Below are 22,182 nucleotides of genomic sequence, written 5' to 3' on the forward strand. Positions count from 1 at the left end.
AGAGGACGCACGCTGCTGTGTCTATTTTTCTGGAGCATTCTGGTTTATAGGGTTTGCGCTGTGGGGGGCAGGTTTTCCAAACGCATCCCAAGCTGGGTGCTGAGCTCCTGAGAGATGTGTCCCTGCGGGAGCCCTTGGGTGCTGCTGGGAACCCAACCCCGGCAGTGAGTGCAGGGCTGGACCCTGCCCTGCCCCTGGGAGCAAGGTCCCCTTACTGCCTCCCCGGCACCCCGTGTTGCCACCTCATCCTTCTGCCCGGCGCTCGGGATGCCTGAGCATCCTCTTGGCTCCTCTGCAGGGAGGTGGGCACGGGGCACAGCCCGGGCCAAGCTGCTCTGCAGGGCCAGGGGGGCTGCATGCATGCAGCAACGTAGTGGTGTGAGCTGATGGGCTCAATGGAGAGCGACAAAGACAGCAGCAGTGTCTCTAACTACAACTCCTCATGGCGTACCTGTGAATTGAACTCCTCCTCTTCCCACCTAACCACCAGTGATTCTTTCGATCCAGGCTCCAAAGCCCCTTAGCGCAGCTGGGAAGCCTCCCAAGCCGCTGCGTAGCCCTTCCAGTCAAAGGGCTGCTGCCTTTTCTCACTCAGCTCCCAACTGCTGTGCTATTAAAACGTTTCTCTCATTTTTCTTGTGACACACATCACGTTGCTTTTAGGGGGCACCTGGCTGATGCCGAAAGGCAGCGGCCCACAGGGACGGCGGGGGGTAGATGAGTGGTAGCACGACAGCAAGCGTGATGCGCGTGGGCTTTGCTGGCACAGGGGAGAGGTGGAGAGCCCCGACTTTCCCACGTGGATCCCCCCAGTACATCACAACCCATGGAAGCAGCGCGTCCTCGCTGCACCAGTGCGGACGCGCCATGCCGGGACGTGCTCGGGTGGGTTTTGGATGCGAGCAGGTAGCTGGGGGTGCTGCTGCTGGTGATGCTTGGGGTCCTGCTGGGTGTGAGGGGAGGAGAGGAGGTCACCTGCTGCTGAACTTCTACTTTTAGGAGTTTAGACTCTCACACGTCTCAGCACCAGCTCACGGGACCCTGGAACAAGAGCTCGCCATCAGGAGATCCTCCCCAGTTGCTGGTGTCGCTGTCGTCATTACTTGGTTGGATAGGGGAGAGTAAAATGTGGTGCAAGGCAGCGGATGGACTTCAAAGCGGCCACAGTACCCAAACTGCTGGCCCTGGGGCTGCACAACGGCAGCAGGGAGGTGTTTGCCCTCCCGTAGGTATTTCTCCCTTTCAAATCAGCTCTGCCCTCTTTACAGGGCTCATTTGTACGGGGGGAGCGAGGGCTGCGATGGCTTTGCCGTGCGTGGCGCTGTTGTTTGATGCAGAAGGGAGCTTCCCACCGCAGCAGGAGCTCCGGCACCCGAAATGCTCGGCCCAGGCAGGACGTGGTGGCCGGGACGAGGGGCTGGCGGACACGGAGCCGCGAGCCCGGGGGAAAATCCCTGCTCACCAGAACCGAGGATGCTGCTGCTCGCTGCAGACGTGTCAGCAGGCCCCTGGGGGCAGCGGGCAGCGGAGAGCAACTTTCCTATGGGAAAGTAAGGACTTGTTCCATTTTTAACCCTTGCTAATTGAGTCCAGGGTGAAACGTGACCCCAGGTTACATAGTTGTAATGCCTTCCCCGCGCGCTGGGCCCTCAGGAGGGGGAAGAGCAGCAGTTTGCTGCTATTGGCCCAGCTCCCTGAAGAAGGGGATTTTTTAACAGCTGTAAATAAGGAGGACAGGCAGGAAGTGGACATCTCCTTAACAGCCATCGGAGGATTAAGGACACGTCCTTAATGGACGTGGGGATGCCTGCCATGCTGGGGCAGACAGCCCGGATGGGCGATTGCTCTTGGCAGGGGTCTCGCTGCCCGTTGCAGGTACAAAGAACTTTCCATGCCCAGCACCCCGCAAATCTTTATGGATGGAGCCAGCCCACGGGCACGGAAACAATGCCAATGTCATGGGTGATGGGAGCCAGCTGGGAGCCTGTCGGTGCCACCGCCGACCATCCCAGGGCCTGGGGAGGGGACCCCTGGGCCGTGGGGTCTCCTCTCCCTGCCCCCTGTTTGCAGGAGGCTTCAGGATCTGGGGTTACGCCAAGGCAGCAGTCACAGGTCGCTCGTCTGAGCCTTGTCATTAAAAATAGGTGGCTGTAGCCTGAAGGTGCCTTGCGGTGTCATTGGTGCCTGCTGTTCTGCTTTGTTATAAAACCTGAAATTGCTGTTGGTTTTAAGTGTTTCTGCCCCGCCACACACCCATTTACTTTTTTCAACCTTACCAGTATTAACGATGCCATGCCAGGTAGGTTTTGCTGGTCTCCTTGGAAGAGCTGCCCATTGGCAACTTCCCTTGCCATGAAAACGTCAGCAGGTCATTCCTCCTAAATGAGGAACACCATGGATGCAGAATGAAGGACTTAGGAGGGAGGAAAAAAGAAAAAAGAAAATAAAAGCAGAGGGTTATCAGGAGTCAGCAGCTGCTTTAGACTCGCTTCTTCAACTATCCTTGTACTAAATTCCCCGTTTGTCTGCAGAGACTTCGAGGAAAAAGGGCAGGGTAGACAAGACAAGATGTTTTACCGTTAAACATTTCCAGACCTCCACGGGCCACCACGAAGGAGCAGCCCAGCTCCTGGTAAGGCTCCAGATGTTGTGTTTGGGAACGGGTGTCCCACGGGAGCCGGCTGGCTGCGAGCTGTCTGCAAGGTGCCTTCCCCTTCCGTCGGTGGGGGACGCCCCTTATTGGAGCCTCATCCCCCCAAATGGCATGAGATCTGTCTCTGGGGCTAGCCTGCGAACATGGGGTGGGAAGGAGGAAACGGTGAGAAGTCGCTGGAAAACCCGGAGGTCCTCAGCTCTGTGCACTGCTCCCCGGGCCGGACGCAGCTCAGATGGGCGAGGACTGGACAAGAAGCGCGTGGGTTCGGCTGTGCTCCTGCCCTGTGGCAGCCGAGCAGGCGTTTTCCTGGGGGTTTTGTCATCGCTGGACACCCTCACCGAAAGTGTGCCATCGCTGCACGGTGATGCTGCCAGCGTGGGCCACGTCGCAGTGTGCAGAGCTTCCCCAAAAACGGGGAGATGTCCCTTTTGTTCGTAAGGACAAAGGGTTTTCTGGATCTCTTCCAGGTTGCAGTGCTTTGGTGCGGAACAAGAAATGCTCGGTTAACCAACCTACTCCCCTCTCCTCCCTGTAAACAGGAGGCACCGAGCAATCCACTCGCTCACCTCTTCCGCCTCTCGGAAATCCTGGAAATAAATGTTTTGCTTCTAGTCCCAAACAATTAAAAAAGGGGATTTCTGCTTTCTTGCTGGCTGTATCTTTTCCCACCTCCTTGATTAATCTTGGATGCAGATGCTGGTCATTAGCCGCGCAGCTCAGGATCTGCAGCCTGCTGCCAGGACTTGACCGGTGCGTCTTGGAGCAACAAAAGCAGCTGAAACATCTGGCCAGGGCAAAAAAAAAAAAACCCTGCTGAGCTTCCTGACAGCTTGGCTGGGAGGGAGGAAGGGACAGGCGGGTGGAGAGGGTGCAAACAAGGTACTGTTCAGGGTGGAAAAATGTGATCTGGATTCTCCATAACAAACTCGCCTGCTCTGCTGTCTCGGCGTGAGCGGGGTTTTTGCAATGCCTGGGAAGTCCAAGCCTTCTGGTCCCCGAGGACGACGAGGGGCAGTTTACAGAGGCGCAGGTGGGTGGGGACGTCCTCCCCAAATCCTCCGGGGAGGTGTCGGTGAGGGGCCCTGTTGTTGTAGCTGATTGCCTGCTGCTGAACGGGGAAAAAAAGGTGATGTCAGCTGAAGGCTATCAGCCAGGTGGGGGAACGGGGCCGTGCAACACCGTGATGCTGTCCCCACTGAGGATGTTACTGCTCAGTTAGCTGGTCTCGCTGTGTGGCTGCTTGGGGGAGGGACAGATGAGGTTCCGTGTCACCCTCCTTATCCCAGCTGTCGGTCCCCCCGTGGTCACCGAGAGCAGGGCGTGCTGGTGGCCGTGGGGCTGTGTCTGCAGGGGTGGCTCCCTGGTGGCCTCGTGGTGGTGGCAGCCCCGTGCAGCCCTCGCCTGATGGCTTGGGCAGGCGTGGAGCAGCACGGGCACGGCTGGGCGAACGCTGCTACCAGCTCGTGCAAGGGCTTGGATGCGTTTTGGGCTGAGAAGAGCATCTTCAGGGTGATGCGAGGTGGCACAGTCCTTGCTGAAAAGGACGGAGCCAGCGCCTCCCTGGGAGGGGGCTGCTCGGGCAAACGAGCGAGCAGGGTCCCTGGGGCTAGCGGAGCATCGCCCACGGGAGTGGGCACAGAGATATGGGGTGTGACAGGAGCCAGGCAGCTGCTGGGGCAGCAATGTGGTGGGCTTGGAAAGGTTGCTGCGGAAGTGATGTTCATTTTATCCAGAAATTTGTTTTTGGTCTTTGTCCAATGGAGTTTGCACCTGCCCTAAGCTTCGCCGGACAGAAAGGGGCAGTTCCTGTAGGACCCTTCCCTCTCCTCCCAGCGAGGAGCCTGTCTGGTTTGAGAAGTGATATTGCAGGATCCGAACTAAGGTGCTGTGTGCAGAAAGGTTTTGTGGAAAAGACACTTACCCCAGAGGCAGAGGGCTGGATTTCAAAGGCAGCTTCCAAGAGAAGAGCGTACGTGTCCTCACATCCAGGGGTGGCAACGCCACGCTCTTCTCTATGACCACCAAAGGTAAACATCATTATAAAAAACGGAAAAAAAAATCATCAGGGGCAGTTAGAGACCTTGCCAGTGACCACAAGCAAGTCAGTGTGGAGATTCAAAGGGCAGCCCTTTCCCGGCAGGCAGCTCCACGCTCGGGGCCCGCGTGTGCTGCCCGCCCCAGGCTGCCCGGCCGCCCCCCGGGACGAGGATGAAAGCCTCGCAGGCTGGGCTGCCGAAAGCTTCCTTCCTGACGCTGGGAAGGACATCGGCTCTTCCTCGGGGTGAATCACACTCCCGGGGCTCGGCAGCTAATCCCGCCGGCTGTGGCTGGCCCTGATAAGCTATCCGGCCACCCCTGATTAGTTTCCAGCGACTTCATTAGAAAAATAACGTTAGAAGCAATTGGAAGTCAATTATGTTTGATGTGACTAATGTTGTTAATAATTGTCGCTTTTGTTAGTCTGCCTAATGCAGCAAGATTCTCCCGTTAATAAATGTTCTTAATTTGGACCCACGGTGCACTGACTTCCACCAGTGGATTTCAGAGCCTCTCCCCAAGCTGTACTCTAGTTTGTATTTACTGCGGATCACCATTTTATTTAAAGGTAATTATCTCGAGCTGTAAGTTTCCATGGTGTCCTATAAACATCAAGAAAGCTTTGCAGACTGCGTTATTTTTACAACGTGTCAGGCAAAGAAACCCAGGATAACGGCTTGGGAATGCTGGAAGACGTAGGATTGGAAATGAGAACTGGCAGATGAAGGAGCTGGCAGAGCGGACCCCTCTCTGTGCAGGAGTCAGGTATCGTGCTGGTTGTGGAGGGAGGAAAGAGTCAGAAGAATCACGAATTACTTGCCCGCAGACACAGGGTGACTTTCACAGCTACACGTGGGGCCTGGGGATTCCTCCCTGTGCTCCGGTGTGAGATGATTTAGCACAAGGAGTTTTTGCATAAATGCAAAGTGGCTCAGGGACCATTAAGACAGTAGGCTGGAGGTGGAGGAAAATCCTTTGATCGAAGCTTTCGTTGCATTTCCTCTTATTTTTCTTCCTTTTTTTTTCTTTCCCCTCCGTGAGCAGCTGCACCAGAGAAATGCAGGCCATCGCCTCGTGATGCTGAGCGGAGCAGCTGGGCTGGCGGAGCTGCTTGCTGGCAAGTGGGCCTCCCTGGTGTGCGGTGCCCCTTGCATCCCTGGCTGCTGCTGGGCAGGATGGTTTGAACACAAGCCCACGAGAGCACGGTATAAAAACAGATCGAGGGCTCCAGGCGATCGCTCCAACTTGGACACGTGTTCGAGCAACCTGCGTGCATAATTCAGGCGCTTAGTTGTGTTAGCAAAGCTCTCTGCCTGCGAGCGGGGTGTTTGTTTGGATATGGCGCTGTGGTCTGCGTGGATGTGTGCAAAGATTATTTTCATTCCTGGGAAAAAAATAGCCCCCGAAACTGGAATTTATTGGACAGAAGGAGCAGTAGGAGGTCAGTGGCTGGCTGAGCACAGCATCAGGGGCTCCTATTGTTGTGTTTGGCTTTGATGGAGAGTCCCGGTGTGAATTTTGGGGCCTCAATTAATCCCCAGCTGGTTTAGCTTCCTCCTTTGGTGCAGGAACAATACCTGTCTGTGCTGCAGGGTAGGTCGCTCGGTGGCCCCAAACTGCACCGGGGGCTTGCTTGTGGAAGGGGTGGCCCAAGGGGACCCACCTTGTCTGAGTGCTTTGGGATGTGAGGCCGCGAGGTGGTCAGGGATTCCCCCTACCCCACCCCATTTTCTTTTAGTTAGCAGCATGGTTCTGTCTGGGCATTTTGTTAATATAAATGTATTACAAATTGTCTGCATTTTATCTTAGTCTACATCCTAAGCACTTACGTTAGCTACCCCACTGGCCCCAAACATTAATGAAATTTTTGATCTTGAAGCAGGAGGATGTGGTGCTGGGGGATGTCATGTTCGGTCCAAGGCATTGATTAGGTTTGTGTAGCTGAATTAGTTCTGGACAGCTGACAGCAAACCTACTGCATCCTTTGCACTGCAGCTGGTTTACCGTGTGTCTCTGGTCGGGTCACTCAACTTCCTGCTCTTGCTGCAGTTCTCCACCTCAGATTAGCACAATATTAATTTATTTCTCAGCTTTGATTATGAGTGCAACTGTAATGGAAATGTTAATTTACACTGAGTACTTCATAGAGTGTAATTTGGGAAAATGCTCTGCAGTTTTCCATCTGGTTATCAGATAGTGACTGTAGAAAAAAAACACCAAAACCCACAGACCTCTACAAGACCTAAATTAACCCGGCTCGTAACAATGGTTAGTGAGAACAGAAGTAGCTTGCAGTCGGTTAACATTCTGTATGATTATTTATGGGTATTTCGGACCGTCTGGTGAGCAGCATTATGAACTCTGCAATTAGCTACAGGGCAAAAGCCACTGCGGGACGTGTTAACTCTGTGTTTCTGGTGTTGGGGTTGTGCTCTGCAGCAGCCCTGGCTCTGCTGGTGGGGCTGGGCTGGGCATCGCTGTTCCAGCAACTGCACTTGCAAAGGAACAAAGAAAAATCCCTTTGTGATTATTTATTTAACTTTGTTTTGTTTTCTAAATGCTCTCCTGCTGAGGATGGGAAGCTTGCAGCAGCCCTCGGGGAGCGTGCCTGGCACTGCGGGCGCCGGAGCGCGACGCCTCGGCTCTGAGCAAACACCCGGGCAGGTTTTCAGGTGGGGATGTTGACACCTGGCGAGCACTCCAGACAAATCCCTTGTGCTCTCCTTGCATTTATCTGCTGTCGGAAAGTGTCCACTGGGTGCCTTGCTCAGGGGTCTCCTCCGTTTTTACTCACCAGCCCTTTCACAGTGGAAGAGGAGGGATGCACACTGCTGTGGGACTGCCCCTTCGCTGCCTCCTGCTTCCAGTGTGAACTGAGACAGACCACTTATTCCCTCTACATGTTGATTTTCCACCTCAAAAATGGCAATGAGGCAGTTTCCAGCTTTGTGCACTTAGATTCAGAGATCAGCAGCCCCATAGACACATCTTAGACAAAGCGTGGGTGAAACGTCTCTCCTCTTCCCATGTGTCCAAATGGCTCCTCAGAGCTGGCCTGTCCTCAGAATGGGGCTGATGTGAGAAGGTTTTAGGGAGGTGGTGTGGTGGCGGCAAGGTGGGATGAGTGTTGTGAGCTGGTCAGAGCGGATGGTTATTTCGGAGAGGATCCGTGCAGGATCCCTTCTGGCTGTGCCCTCACCACTGCCCTGGACACGGGAGCACAGGGCAGCTCAGCCTCGCCTTTTCTTAGGGAAAAACAAAAAAAAAGTTTGCTGAAAAGTATTTGGTTGGGTGCAGATGTTTTGTGTCTCTCATCCATCGAGGTCAGTTGGAGTTCTGCCAACGCGAATGACGTGCGTGGAGAGGAGGCCAAAATCCTCCCGCGGATGAGCGCGGTGGGACTCGGCCGTGCATGCCACAGGACGGTAGCTCGGCCTTTGCTGCATCGCCGAGCAAACGGGGCCGGGGGCTGCTTGGAGCTCGCCTGGTGGCGGTGGGGTGGATTGAGAATAAGAAGGTCCCATCTAGCACCACTGCTGCCCATGCACGATTTCCCCTGGGAATCCGGGAGCCCGTTGTCTCTCCTCCCTTGGGGCATCTCGCTGCGACGCTGGTCTTCGGACCCCGCCTGGGTGATGCCCTTTGCTCTATTTATAGGGAATTTAATAAGATATCAATTAAAGAAATGAAAACAAACCGAAGACGTCTGTCAGTGGAAAAACTTGGAGTGAGGGGAGGTTTTTGGTAGCAGTTGTTTAGGAGCTTGTCAGCTCTTTTGATAAATGGTTCCAGTCGCCGTGGGACGCTGGAGCTGGGGAAGCTGGTGGCAGCCCCCCGTGGGACCGGGGCTGGCCGCACCTCCCTGCTCCTACCAGGGGAGGGATGCTGATGAGAAGTGGGCTTGAGGGAGCCCCTCTTGGTAAAGAACTCGCTGGATGGATGCTGCTAATTAGCTCTCGTGATTTAATGTTTTCCTGTTTGCATCCAGCGAGTCTGGGGGTTATGGGATTTATGGTCCTGTGGGGAGGGAGTGAGCTGGCACGGAGAAAGGAGATTTCTGTTCCTTCGGTGCTTTATGACCCCCTTTCCTCTAGAAAACCCCAGCTGTGGGGAGACCAGGAAATCAGAGATTTGTTCCTGAGCGAATTAGTGTCTGTCCTTCCAAAATCTGCTTCTCTGTCTGTTTTGCTGCACCCTCAGTATTGCTTTGGCTCGCTGCCCCGCACCTCTGCTGTCTCAGCACCGGGAGAGCCTCCCTCTGCAGCCAGGGCCATCCCAAGCTGCCTGCGGCCTCGGGGGCTGCCCGGGGTCTCCGCTGTGTTTAGCTGGCCTCTGGTTTCAAGAAGGAGGAGGTGAACATGCAGAAATCCTCCAGGATGGCATCTTCTCTCCTGACCCCGCAGGCATCACACTGCCCAGGTGCTACTAGCATCTCTGCGCCCTTCTTTCAAAGTTACCTGAAAGCAAATTATTTCTGTTTAAGAGCCGGAGCTCCTTCTGCTTTGTGTTCCCAACCTGGTGACCTTATCCCTTGCCCGGTGTTATCTCTTGGGAGGCTATCGTGGTGTACAGAGCAAGGACTTCATTATCTTTGCCCAGATGAAGTCCTAACCCCTCTCGTCCCTACTGTTACTGTCACCTCTTTCTGATCCTTTCTGCTCTGCTCCTTGCTCGTCGGCTGCCGTGCCCACCTCTGCTCCGGCTGCCTGGGGCTGCTTTTGGCAGGTACTCCCTGCTCTGCCTGCCCACCTGAAAAGTTACCGTGCAGAGCAAACCATCTCCTCCAGCCTCATTAACACCCCAGGGGACAGATCTGCATATGCATGGCCCCTGGGCTCTGTTTGATATTGTTTGATCAATTGAGGGCAAGAGGAAGGAAAGTGCTGAGTTGAGGGAATTCAATAGGCGCTGTTAAAAAAAGATGCGTCCAAAAACACAAACATGATCTCATGCAACATAGACGTTGTGATCTGGGAACTACAAAGGGCTGATTCTTTGTGTCTGGGCAAACAAAGGAACAGAAATAGCAACCCAGAAATATTAGTTCATTGTCAAAACGCTCCTTGCTCCCTGGCCATATGATTTATATGGAGCAGAAACCAGGGCAGCTCTGCTCCCTGCTTTACGTAACTGAAGAAGTGAAAGACCAGCGAAAATCTTTGCGCTAGGCTTAGCTCTGGATGCTTCTGGAGTATCAGAAAAAAAGCACCGCCGTGGTCTCCTGGTCGCTGGGGGGTGGCTTCTTTGTGCCTATATTAGAAAAATCAGCCTGCAGGTCATGCTGAGGCTGAAATGCATCTGGTGCCACTGCTGCTTCTAATATAGGAATGTCGCTTGGAGGTTATCAAGTCAGCAACACTTTGATCCTGCCTTGGCATCTGCAGAGCCAGCAGCATCCCGGGCCTGGCTGGCCTTCTTACCACCTGTCCCCCCTTACCCTTTCTGTCCCAGAAAGCCAGCCCGAGACCGTCCCTGGAAAAGGGGAACCAGGACAAGCTGGGTTCACCAGATGCTCTTGGGGAAGGGGAGCTCAGGGGGAGGAAGGAAGCATGTTTCAGAGCTTGGTCTCGATCTGTTCCACTTTCTTTTTAGGCTGTCCCAGTCACCGCGCGTCCTGTGACACACTGCTGGCCGGTAACTACCTCGGACCTGCCCTGTAATGGGACAGCATGGGGCTGTTCAAATTGCATTTCAAGGGGCAAGAGGTAGAGCTGGCACTGTGCTCGTGGGGCAGCACGCGACCCTGCCCTGCTGAACCATCTGCCTTTTGTCTTGCTATTTTCTCTGGAACTTTTTTCCTCCTTTTTTTTTCTTTTTTTTTTCTTTCTTTTTTTTTTTTTTTAATCTCAGGGCCCCTATTGTTTTCTTCTTTGGATGCCTGGGTCCGCACAGATCAAACAACATACTTCCATCATTACAAGTCAGTGAGTCACAAGAGCCGGAATGACTCTATCTTAAAAATAACCCCCAAGCCCTCCTGCAATTGCTGTGCAGGCTGGGATGTGTTCTTGCATTCCCCAGGGACAGTTGGAGGCAGACTGAGGAAGAGACCCGGGGAGAGCCGATCGTTCTCATGAATAGGCTTTGATGACTTTCCATATCTGCTTTTTGTCCTGCTTGCAGTCAGTTTTATGCTCTGGTGCGAGTTATCTGCAACGAATGCCTCCCTTCCACCCTTCAGCCTTCCTCTACCTCCGTTCCTTTTGCCTGTGCCTCCCCTTCTTCCTCCCCACCTCCGTTTTGGGGTGATGGATGAGGGCTTTTTCATCAATTAAATGGGGAGCTGGGGCACTCAGCAGAGCATTTGTGTCCCATTTTTCCAGCCTGTAAAGTCTCTTCAGTGTAACCTGTCGTGAGACCTCCTCCAGCAGTTATATCCGTGACTTGTCCTGAGCTGCCCTTCTCTGACCCGAGGAGTGACCCCATGAGGACGAGGGCCGTGTGGGGTGAAGTGGCACATACTGTCACCTCTGTATCGCCAGGGACACACTCCGGTGGCCTCAGCTTGATCTTGCAGAGCTGCTTTCTTTGCCTGCCTCACCAGAGCAGGGCGGTGTTGGCGGGTGGCTGTCCCAGGACGCTCCAGCTCTAATGGGCTTAGGCATGAGACGAGGCTTGCTTAGAGACACAGGAAAATCCAGACACATTTAACGAGAGACACAGACATAACAGGTCACTAGTAAGGCAATCCTTTATTTTGTTTTTCAGCAAAGTTCATTATATGAAAAGTAGGGAACGGATCTGCCCTTGCTCAGCCTTTTACTGGTTTTCCTGTTTGTTTCTGCCTTTTTGCTGTTTGGAGCAGAAAGCGCGACTCTTCCAGCTGTCAGGTTTCAAGTTACCTCCTCTGCGTCTCTGTGGTTCTGCAGCGTCTCTTGCAGCCCTTCGGGGTGAGTCCCCAACACCTCCCTGCGGAGCCGTGCAGCTGCTCGAAGGGTTCCTTGCAGGTAGCTGGAGGGGGGTTGTGCCCATGGCTCTGTCTGGGAAGGAGAAGTCCCAGAGCACTCCAGGCCTTCAGGAGGGTTGGTCTCCTTACAGAAATCTCAACTTGGGCGTTTTCATTCAGAAAGGAAAAGCTGCCTAGGGCCGAAGCTGTTTGGTGGTGCGTGGTACTTAAAAGAGGAACAAACAAACAGAACAAACAACAACAAAAAGCAAAGGAAAATTTCCTGGAGAGGCGAGAGGACAGTGGGTCCTTTGTACTCCTGCAAGTCATTCTGTGAATTTAAGGACCATTTGGTCGCTGGTTTCTAATCTGGATTCAGGTGCAGTACACCCAGAAGACCCTCAGCGTTACCCACTTTGCAGCAGCGGCTGCAAACTTGATTTAGTTGCCCAGGCGTGGATGATGGCCGGGAAGCCAGGCGTAGGCAGATGCTGTGCAGGCTTCTCCTGCCCGTGTCCTTCAGTCCCGTGTCCTTCAGTCCTGAACTCCAGAGATTCCTGGTGCCACCTGTGCCAGGCTCCCTGAGCTCAGCTGGGGTGTCTGCTCCGGCCGTGGGCTCTCCACCCGCTCCTCAAGTACACTGAGATCGTCACCTGCACTCTGTCTGCTCTCAGCTCTGGGCTTTGGCCCAGGAGAACCATACATCACGTTAACTGTGTCATCTTGTACCGGCTGCGTTCGGGAGGAGCGAGGCTGCTGAACTCACTTTGCCTCTGACCTGAGCAGATCGGAACGGAGGTCTGTGGATGGGCAGCCAAAGGGCTGTGCTAAGTGCTGGTGCTCCACCTCACCAGGACCTGCCTTTTCCAGGAAAAAATCCTCGGATCCCTGCGGCATGAGCCAGACCTTTGGTCTGTCCCCAAAGTGCCGAGGCAGTGCGCTCACCCGCACTGCTTCCCAAGTGGAGTTTTTATCAGCTGCCTGCTTCGGCCCAAGCTGATACTGAGCTGGTGCTTGGGAGCGTGTGCTCGGAAGTCGCTAATTGTTTAATGCATGATGTTATCGCTCTTTTTAGTGATAGCCGTGGTGCAAAATGAAGTAAAAGCTCCAGCTCTCCTTGCTATCGCTTTCCCAGGAACTCCTAACCTTGTGAGTGCTGGGTTGTCCTTTCCGAGGCTTTTTCACCCTGGCTCCAGCTTCTTACCTGCACGGACACCGGCTCGATTTCTTTGCTTCTTCCAAGTCTTACCCGTAAGATTTCAAAAAGCCAATTCCCTCTATAAAGTATGCACTGAAAAAGAAGAACCACTCAGCCCCGCCAAGAACGGCACCATCCCTCCATCCGACAAAACCTGGCACTGTTAGGAGATAATTCTGCACGTGGCTCTCTGCGGCTGCGTGCTTTGTCCGGCTGGGTCATCAGGCAGGGAGGGCTTCGTGCAGTCGTGTTTATCAAAACCAATTCTCCAAAGGATATAGGAATTGAGCATCTTTTCTTGCAGTTTCTTGCATGCAAATCTTTGGCATGGGATATTGCTTAAGATAAGTTTCTCCAAGTGGTTATAAATTATTAGCAGCTGTGGCTAATTAATCTCAAGGGTTTACTGGTAAGATTGTCTAGCACATAAAATAAAGTATTCATTCCGTTCTTACTTGGCCATTCCTTGTAGTTTACAGTCTAGATCTGCTAGTTACTTGATATGTGAATTTGGGCAAGTCATGTACCTCCTGCAACTTAATTTCTTCCATCGAATGCTAATTCTGGTAGCTCTTAGCAGCTTTTGTAGGCTACTTTGAAATCGTATGAGATGACAACCACAAGTGAGTTACTAACTGGCCTTGGCAGAATTCCATCGGTAGTATGTCTGTTGATATGGATGTTGGCTGCAGAGAAAGGCACCGGTCTGTCTTGGTGGTGATATTATTGGAATGAGGTTTTAGTCCAGAACTGTGAAGACATGTGAGACTTTTTCAAAGGAATACATTCGGTCATTCAGTGCCTGTAGAGCTCTGGGTATGGAAAGTCTGGTTGTGACATGGCTCTTATTTATTACTTTAACCGGAGGTTAAATTGAGAGGAACCGCTCTCCAAAGTGTCTTAGCATCCTAAATGTACCTTGAAAATAAGTGAGGTTCAAGTACTTCAATTACTTAGATTATTTTGAATTTTTTTCTGCTCTGTTTTAATTAAGTTGTACTGCGTGTAGTAGCAGGGATGCGCGCTGTGATCAGCCTCGGTGAGCTGCACTCCCTGCTCTACCTACATACGCTAAATGTATAGAGATCATGTCTTCACCGGTGGGCGGCTGGCATTCTGGATAAGGACCTGCCTCTGAGTCAGCTCTAATGGATTTAATTCTCCCGTTAAGGCAGTAGTGGCTTACACTTCTCAAGTGAAAAGCCCTTCTGGGTTGTGTTGCTCCAGATAAAGTATTACATGCTGTACTAGCCCATAGCATGCTTCATAGGCTGCTTTAAAAACCATGCTGCGCTCCCAGCTTTAATGTGCTAAAAAATAGCCAGGACCTTGACAGCTCGCAAAATCAGAGCAGTGGTTTGGAGCCATTATTCGCAGCGTGCATGCTTCTGGCTGAGCAGCCCGAACCGTAGCCTCTCCTCGAGAAGTTGCAATTAACTGCATGTCACCGAGAGGTGCTGGCCTGGGTTCCTGCCCTGGTCCCACGTAGGAAACGATCCCAGAACAGGCAGGGTGGTACGAAGCACCGCAGGAAACAGGCCGGCAAGTCTTGTTGATGGCGAGTTGGGCAGGGTGGGAGGAGAGGAGCTGCCGGGTATTTCTCACTGGCAATACCTGGCCTGAAGAAAGATGCTGGTGTAGGGCATGGCTGCTGTCATCCTGTCACCGGACTCACTGCCTGCAGCCTCCTGTGCTGTGGCCTTGTCCAAAGGGCCCTTAGTGCATCGTGTTGGACTTGAAATGAAGCGTTAGCCGTCCTACCCATAGCTGCATGGAGAGAAGCACAGCTAAGTACGTGGACAATGCTCAGGCAAGTGATGTTTTCACAGTTTCTCCAATGTAACAGCCATGGAAACAGAAATTTGATTTTTATTTTTTTAATTTTTCGAGGGGGAGCAAAATTTTCTAATTCTTCTGTTCCATTTTTTTCTGTCTGTTTGGATTCTTGGAAGTTATAGGGTCAAAAGAGTCCACAAGCATGGTAACACAAGCAAGCCAGCGCCCGCATGCTCACTGGACTGACATCTGTGCCACCGCTGGAGATACTCTCAGGGTTTGCAAAGCAGAGATTATTGAACTCAACTAGTCCATGCTTTTATCTGAATTTTATAGGTTTTGTAAAACGGGGGGGAAAAGACATGAACGTGGTTAGCTATTTTCAGATGAAGTGACAGATGACTGGGCTGTGCACAATGCGTGGTGCAGAGCGCACAGGATGTGGAGAACTGTGTTGTTTACAAGGCTCCTTTTTTTTTTTTTTTTTTTTTTTTCCCTGAAGTGATTTGGGACAATCCATTGCTCATGAAAACGAGAGGACGAGAGGACAAGAGCATTGGTTTGACTGCAGGCTGGCAGTAGGTCTCTCACCTGTGCTGCTGCCATCCCTTTAGCTCCTTTGCCCTGTGCTTCCCCCACGTGCCTCAGGCCGTATCCAGACCCTCTCGTGGATGTCCCCAGCTCTTGCCTTGCCTGTCCTGTACACCTATGTGGAATGGTGAGATTAGACCAAAAATGCATTTTCTGTTCTCCTAATTTTGGTCGAGTGATCAGATTTTAGCTGTGACATCTGTGATTCGTGCTGATGGAGTAAGCGTTGTGCAGTCAGCCCGCCCAGGACAGCAGTCTGTCCCGTGCTTTGCATGGGCTTTACGGAGGTGCCCGAGTGCCACGTGCACGCAGGGAAGCAAACCACTTCTCAGTCTGAAGTACTGCTCCTAGGGGTATAAGGCTGGAGCCCCGGGGCTCCCCGCTCCTTGGTTACTCTGAGACTGCAGCCCAAGCAATGTAGTTATAAACGAGGCTGGTTTCTGGGCACAGGCTGTTCTCTCGCCCATGTGGAGCTGAATGGCTCCGTCCAGACTTATTTCTGCAGCACGTTCATTTATCAAAGTAAGCGACTTGTCTAGCAAAGAGTTGCCCATCTGGAGGATTTGCTTGACCACAGAAATCAGTGGTATGAGTTCCACCTCCTCTCTGAGCAGAGGCTTTGGCTGCAACAAAGCAACAGCAGGACCATCGCTCGTGGACAAGGATACGAGGCAGACACGCACGGTGTCTCTGGAACATCTGCAGACAAAGTTTTTTTTGACGTCTGCTTTATTCACTATGTGCCTGTTGATTCTCATGTTCACTGCTGCTTATCTGTCTGATAAGTATGTCCATGTGAATTAGAGGAAAAATAGGCCAGGCTCTTAAATGAGTATCTCAATTAAGATTTTTTTAAAACATATTTTCTCAAGAATATTTTTCGCTGACACAGTAGAAACATCTAAACCTGTTCTGAAAAGCTGATATCTAAAGCATCTTGCTCTGCTTACGGTGGACATGTAGATAGTGCCTTTCTTTCCGTGTGGCCTCATAATTAACCCTCACAACTCCTCCAAGACCTGGAAAGATCTCGCTGAGCAAGAGCAAGGCAGGAGAACTGCTCCAGGTCAGCGGGAAATTGGTGTGGGAGCTGGGACGGGATCCAGATCTCCCAAGGCAGTAAGAAGTTTGGGTTTTGAGGAATGTCTCTAAGTACATCTGGAAAGTCAGTTTGCATTAAAAAAAAAAAAAAAGTTATTCATTCCACAGCCATTGCAGAAACAGCGTCTTATTTGTTCAGTGGTAAGAATAGGAAGTTTCTACATGGCCTGGTGGAAAGGCTGCAGGGAATTCTTACATCTGAAATCCTCTAACGGTTATTGCAAACCTCTCCTCTGCGGTGGATATGGGTTTGTACTGGGAAATTGAGTTAGGGCTTCTTATTCCAGACAGGTCCAGTGAGACTTGGGTAACCTCAGCTGAATCTCCTGCGGGTAAGGAAATGGTTGCCTGTGTAAAATGGCTCTGCCCTTCCCACAGATCCCAAAGATCAACCTCCCGGCTGATCCCTCAGCAAATGGCACAGGGCATGGGTGGAAGTCTGGCTTGGGTGCTGCTGGTGTGGAGCTTTGTGCTCCTTATAGGCTTGGGAGGGAAATCGGTGTAAGTGGGAAACCTGCATTCCTGAGGCTGCTGTGTGAGCCTCCCTCCAGCACCGAGAAACTCCTGCACCTCCCGTTCCCTATTAATGACCAGAGGTGTTCAGCTGGTGCAGCGTGGGGCTGAATCCTCTTCTGTGGTGCTGGCCAAGGAGGCTGTCGATGCTGTGTTAGATCCTGGCTTCTCTGCTGGCGTTGTGCATGAGGGGAAGCTGCCTGGGAAAGAAGATGCCTCCACTCCCCTGCTCGTAACATGGCAGTCCTGCTCCTCTGAGTCTCGCAGTAGTTTTCGTCTGTTTATCTAAAAACATTTTGCAAGGAGCCCAGAGGAGGGATCTCGGGGGATCCGAATTAGCTATCGGCAGACCTTCAGCTGGAGTTAGTGAGGTGGAGAATCATAACCCCACGGGTGGGTCAGGCTACACTAACCACGTACCCCTTTTGCATAATTGACGATCCCCCCGTGCAGAAATCCGCTCGCCAGTGCCCTGGCTGGGTTACAAACGCTCAGCCACCTGGCGCGGCCGTAACGAATCCCTCCGTGCCCTGCGGCGGGCAGGTGCCGCGGTGTCCCGCAGGGATTCGATCCCCTTCCTACCCCAGGTGTTGGGTTGCCCGAGGGAGGCTGGGATGCGGGAACAGGAGCTCTGGTGTCCGGGAGGTGACACCGGAGCTGGTGCTGAGCCCCTCCTGGGCACGCGGGTGCGAGAGCCGGGGAGCAGCACTCCGGCAGTGAGCAGCTACTGCAGGTATCCGGCATGGATGGCACCATGTCCCTGAGGAACGAAGCAAGGAGAGGGAAGCACAGCGGTTTCCAAGGTAGGAATGGAGAATTTGCCATAAAAGTGTAATTAACACATCCGGGTGTTTGGCACAGTTGGTTATCTGTTAGACCGTGTGCTGGCAATGTGTGCAGCCCGTGTAAAAAGGCGTACAGCAGCTGGGTAACAACGACAGAAGTATACTTAACCCCCCCTGCACCTTTTCTAGTGGTAGCAGTGGGGTCCTGGTGTTCTGTACAAATTTTGGTGATTTTTTTTTTTCTTTTTTAATTCTGGGAGAAAAACTCCCATGTAGCTTCTCTTGCTTTTGCACCTTCCTCCATTTGCAGTCAGACTGTGCTGCTGAGCAGCTGATGCCTTCTGCTCCAGTAGCAGCTGCCTTGTGTTGGGGGGGTAAAAAAAAATCCTCTTGAGCTTTAAAATCTGTGATGAATGGGGCTAGGCAGACCGGACAAGTCACTGTTTATGCTCCAGATAGGACGTGTGGATCTGAATGATGGATCTGAATTCAGTTCATCACCCTCACTGGGCTGACGGACCTCAGCGGAGCAGCTTGGGTTTACACGGGCTGGCAATCTGATGTTTGTTGACTGGAGTTCCTTTGCTTCTAGACCCTCGTTTGTAAAGCACTATAAAGGGCAACAGAGCCCCTGGGGCTGCTGGTTGGGCTGGCAGGGCTGGAGCACGGGATTTTGGCTTCTGCAGGAGGGCTGGGCAGCCTCCGCCTGCTCTCCCCCCCGGGCGCTGCTTGGGGCTTTGGCTGCGCTGCAAGTCGTGGAAAGGTCCAGCTCCCAGCCCAGGCTGCCTGGAGCGGAGCCAGCTTCTTCAGGCGAGCTGCCTCCTCGCAGCACTCCGTGTTACTTTGTCAGGCGGTGCCCTCTGGGCCCAGGTACCCGCTCTTCAACTTCTCCGGCGAGGAAATTGTCGACGCTTAGATCTTGTTGTTGTAAGTGCCGGTGAAACAAAGCCGCCCAGTCTGTCTGTGTGACGTGCTGGGTTCTCCAGGCTTGGTTGGTTTTAGTGATTCGTGTACCCCTCGCTCCTGGTAAGCATCCTACTGCAGAAAACCCTCGTTGGGGTTCAGGTGATGGGCACGTTCATAGACCCAGGGAACACAGCGGGGCCACGCTGCAGGGGTTGGGGCACTCAGTCTTCATGGTTTACGCTGAGTTGAGACACAGCAACTGTAAAAATGAGCATTGGTCCAGTGCCGCCTCGTGTGCTGTGCAAAAGGAGACAGACACGGGTGGTTTCTGAGGTTCTCTGCCTACCAGGCCATTAAACTGTGCTTCGTAAAGCAGCTGAAGAACGACCCCATTCCTAGATCAAGGGAAACCACGTGCACTTGTTCTGCGACGGTGAGCAGGTCCTTTCTGGAGCTCCTTTGTAGCCTTCTGACTGCAGAAGAGCATAAGAAATACCTTTTAAATCTGGGACAGTAAGCTGTAAGACAGCTCAAATTCTGAAGGGAAAATGCTGCTTCCTTCAACACCTGAATCAGCAGCAGAAGCGTGTCCTTCAGGTGGCTGACAAACTCCCGCACCTCCACGTGCGCAGCTGCGATTTGCAGGGGCTCCCTTCAGGCTGCCAGGCAGGTGGCCTCTGCTGAAAGCTCCCCTCATGCTGCTTGCTCTCCAGGGGCAGCCTAGACACATCGAACCTCTTAAATGCCAAACTCCTCGCTTGAGGAGCACCTGCACGGAGCCCTGAAGGTGATTCCCACAATTAGTTCTGCAGGATTTCTCCAAAAAATTTCTCCAAAAAATCCCGGTTTCAGACCGTGTGCCTGCACCGGGAGCTCCTCTAAGGGCGCAGTGACAGACCTGGAGGCCAGCTCTCGGCGTTTCTTGGAGCACTTCAAGGCACTCTTTTCGCTGCAATCCTCTCACAGCATACCCAAAGCCTGTGCGAGCAGGGTACAGGCTGTGTGCTCGGTGATCAGCCTGGGTGCAGGATGCACACCGGGTCTCCACCAGCGTTTATTTCTTTCCCCAGATTTGCTATCAGCTTGCAGGCAGTGGTGGCCGAGACCGCTGAAGCGCTGCATGCACTGGTGTGGGGTAGGCAGTGAACTTAAAACCTTTGCTTGCCCAGCCAGGCACCACTTATCTTTTTTTTCTTTCTTTCCATTTTGTTTCGTTCCTTTCTGTTCCCAGAATAGCAGCCAGGGGTACACCAGCGTTTTCTGCCGGCTGTTTTTCTGGGCAAGGTGCTGTCCGTAGGGTGCATGCTGCCTGTGCTATCTCCTCCTCTGAAGCACGGAGCACTTAGAATTGCCAAATTTGGAGTTTCTCATTCCTTTTGTTTCCCCTCTCAGCCTTTATTCAGGGAAAAATGAGATGTGGGTGAGTCTGGGGGGGAGCAGCTCGGGAACCCCTGCCTGCGAGCGTGTCTGCTTTGAGCAGGAGCAGGGGGAGAAGCGGCAGGAGCTCACCATCGTGGGGGCCACTGGGGCCTCGCGCCCCACATTTGCCTGTATCACTTCGTGTCTCAGGGGCTGGGGATCCCTCCTTGGCTCCAGCATTCGTGTGTCTGCACACCCTGCGCTGCCAGGCCTGCCTCCCTCCCCTTCTGCCACGGGCTGGCAGGGTTTCGCAGCCAGTTGCATTTATTGTCACTTAGGAGATTTTGATCTGTGATGCACGTGGGATTTCGCTCCCTGCCTTCCCCTCTCCCCCGGTAGTTTTTAGTTTTTTTTTCCCCTTTATTGCTGGTTTCTGCCATTTTGGAGAGAAGTGAGTGTTAGCGCTGTGAAAATAATGAAACCACCAACCATGAGAAAAACCTCAAGGAGTCGAGGGGACTTGTTTTCATTTAAGTTGGCAAATTCTGCAAGTGCTGAGCAGGAAAACATGATCTTCCCTGTTGTCATTTCTTTATAAGAAACAGCTTGAGCCCCGTGCACGGGGCTGTGAGCTCTCCGGAGGGCTCCGCACCGAGGAGCTGGGTTCCCTGGTGGGGCAGGCAGCCGGGGCCCCGCCAGCGGTCTCCTGCAGTTCGTGCTCCTCTCTCAATCTCCTGCTGCAGAAATCGGGACAGATCTCTGGATTTTAGTGGCGTGCTTTATTTTTTTTTTCTTCCCCCTAATTTTGTTCTAGAAAGCAGCCATCTCGCTCTGACCTGCCAACCACAACAAACAGCGGAGGATCCTGTCGCCTGCGAGTCTCCCCCCGGCAGCCCCTCGCTGGTCAGGGTTTATCTCCGAGCTTGGAGCCCAGCCTGGGCTTGGGATAACTTTGCGTTTACAATTTAGAGTACTATAATAAACAAGCAAATAGCCGCCCCTTTCCCACACACACACATATACCATGCACGTATACATGCAGAGCGATGCTTAATTCTTGCTGTCCGTGGGCCTGGGGGCTGTTTATATACAGCGCTGCGTGTTTATATATGGAGTTCATCTCCTCAAGTGAAGACAGATTAAGCAGCGGGGTGAATAGACCGGTTATGTGAACTGTGGGATTTCCAACCTAGAAATACTGCCAAGACCAAGCCAGACAAATTGGTAGCACAGCAGTGTTTCTCATTAATGTACATGGAAAGTTGTGCCTTGCTGATAATGCACAACAGCATCCTGTTGGGAGGTTTTGGGAACCCATTGGGGAGCAGCCAGCAGAGCTGCATTCGAGGCTGGGCTGTGTCTTCTCGCTTCCCTCTCTTTCTCCTCTGAGAACCTCGCAGGAGAAAAAAAAAACGCCATGCAACTCCCCTGTGCTGACATCCTGAAGTCTGTGGGAATATCGGCGTGGGGATGGTACGGTTTGCCGAAGAGAAATAAGGCTGTTCGAGCCTCCCTTCTCTCCCCACAGCCACTCCCTGCTGGATGTGGTTTCCTGGGTAAGCGGCTGTGGTTCCCATCTTCCATCCCAGCACGACTTATTTCAAAGTCGAAAATAAGTCTACCTGCCTTAATCATATGTGGTGGTTTCCTTTGCTGCCCCAAGCGTTGACGCCGACACACAGATCTGTGGGCTGGCTTTTGTGTTGCGCACTGGAGAGCTCTCCCGTGCCCTCCAGCCCCGGCACTCCCAACGCTTCACCTCCCAGAGACCGCGGAGAGGAGCAGCAGACCGGTGGTGATGCTGGGCTGCCCTGGGACCGGGCTGCTCATTCTGCTGGGAACCTCTGGGAAAACACAGGACGAAAGAAAAGGCTCACGTCTCCATCTCCCCACTCCTGACCGATTTTTCCAAGCTGGGGGTGGGCAGGGGCAGCGTGTTCTTGGACCAGACACTTGTTTATGGCAGGCTTTGGAGCGGAGGGCGTCTCCCGTCTGGCACAAAAGGTTAGTCACCTTCAGCCAAACAACAAGAGAGGCCACTTGGGCTCATTGTTCGGCGTCAGATAAAGCAAAATCCCAGTGATCCCAGGTGGGCCAGGCTGGGAGGTGCCCTCTGCTTTCCCTTTGTGCCGTCGGATTGGCGCTGGGAGCCCAGCCTCGTGTCTCCTCTATTTCTGCGTGTGACGGGCACTTTTGTTATGCCGTGGTTTCTGTCATCACTTACAATATAGCTGCTGGTTTTGGCAAGCACGTGTGTCCCTGTGTAGGCACGGTGGGGAAAATGCTGGAGAAGGCACGGAGTTGTACGGCGTGGTGGGGTGTCCTGCAGCTGGCCAGACAGCGTGGCTGGTGCCAGGGGGCTCTCGCGGGGACC

At 53.0% G+C, this 22,182-nt stretch overlaps 1 protein-coding gene across 5 annotated transcripts in view; it reads left to right on the forward strand.

The window, feature by feature from the left end:
• NEURL1B (neuralized E3 ubiquitin protein ligase 1B) overlaps window positions 1-22,182 on the forward strand; it is a 128,101-nt gene that overhangs the window by 19,656 nt on the left and 86,263 nt on the right. Inside the window, exon 1 of one of the 5 annotated variants that reach the window (XM_080554733.1) lies at window positions 3,534-3,686. The exons of 2 other annotated variants lie outside the window; for them this stretch is intronic. In XM_080554733.1, the coding sequence (XP_080410859.1) occupies window positions 3,623-3,686 (64 nt within the window). In that variant the 5' untranslated portion in view covers window positions 3,534-3,622. Of the gene's footprint in view, window positions 1-3,533; window positions 3,687-16,392; window positions 16,578-22,182 lie in introns of those variants that run through there. 2 more of the 5 variants (XM_080554737.1, XM_080554736.1) reach the window with 2 other exon arrangements.

This window comes from Anser brachyrhynchus (assembly GCF_964034855.1).
Source record: "Anser brachyrhynchus genome assembly, chromosome: 14".
NCBI lineage: Eukaryota > Metazoa > Chordata > Aves > Anseriformes > Anatidae > Anser > Anser brachyrhynchus.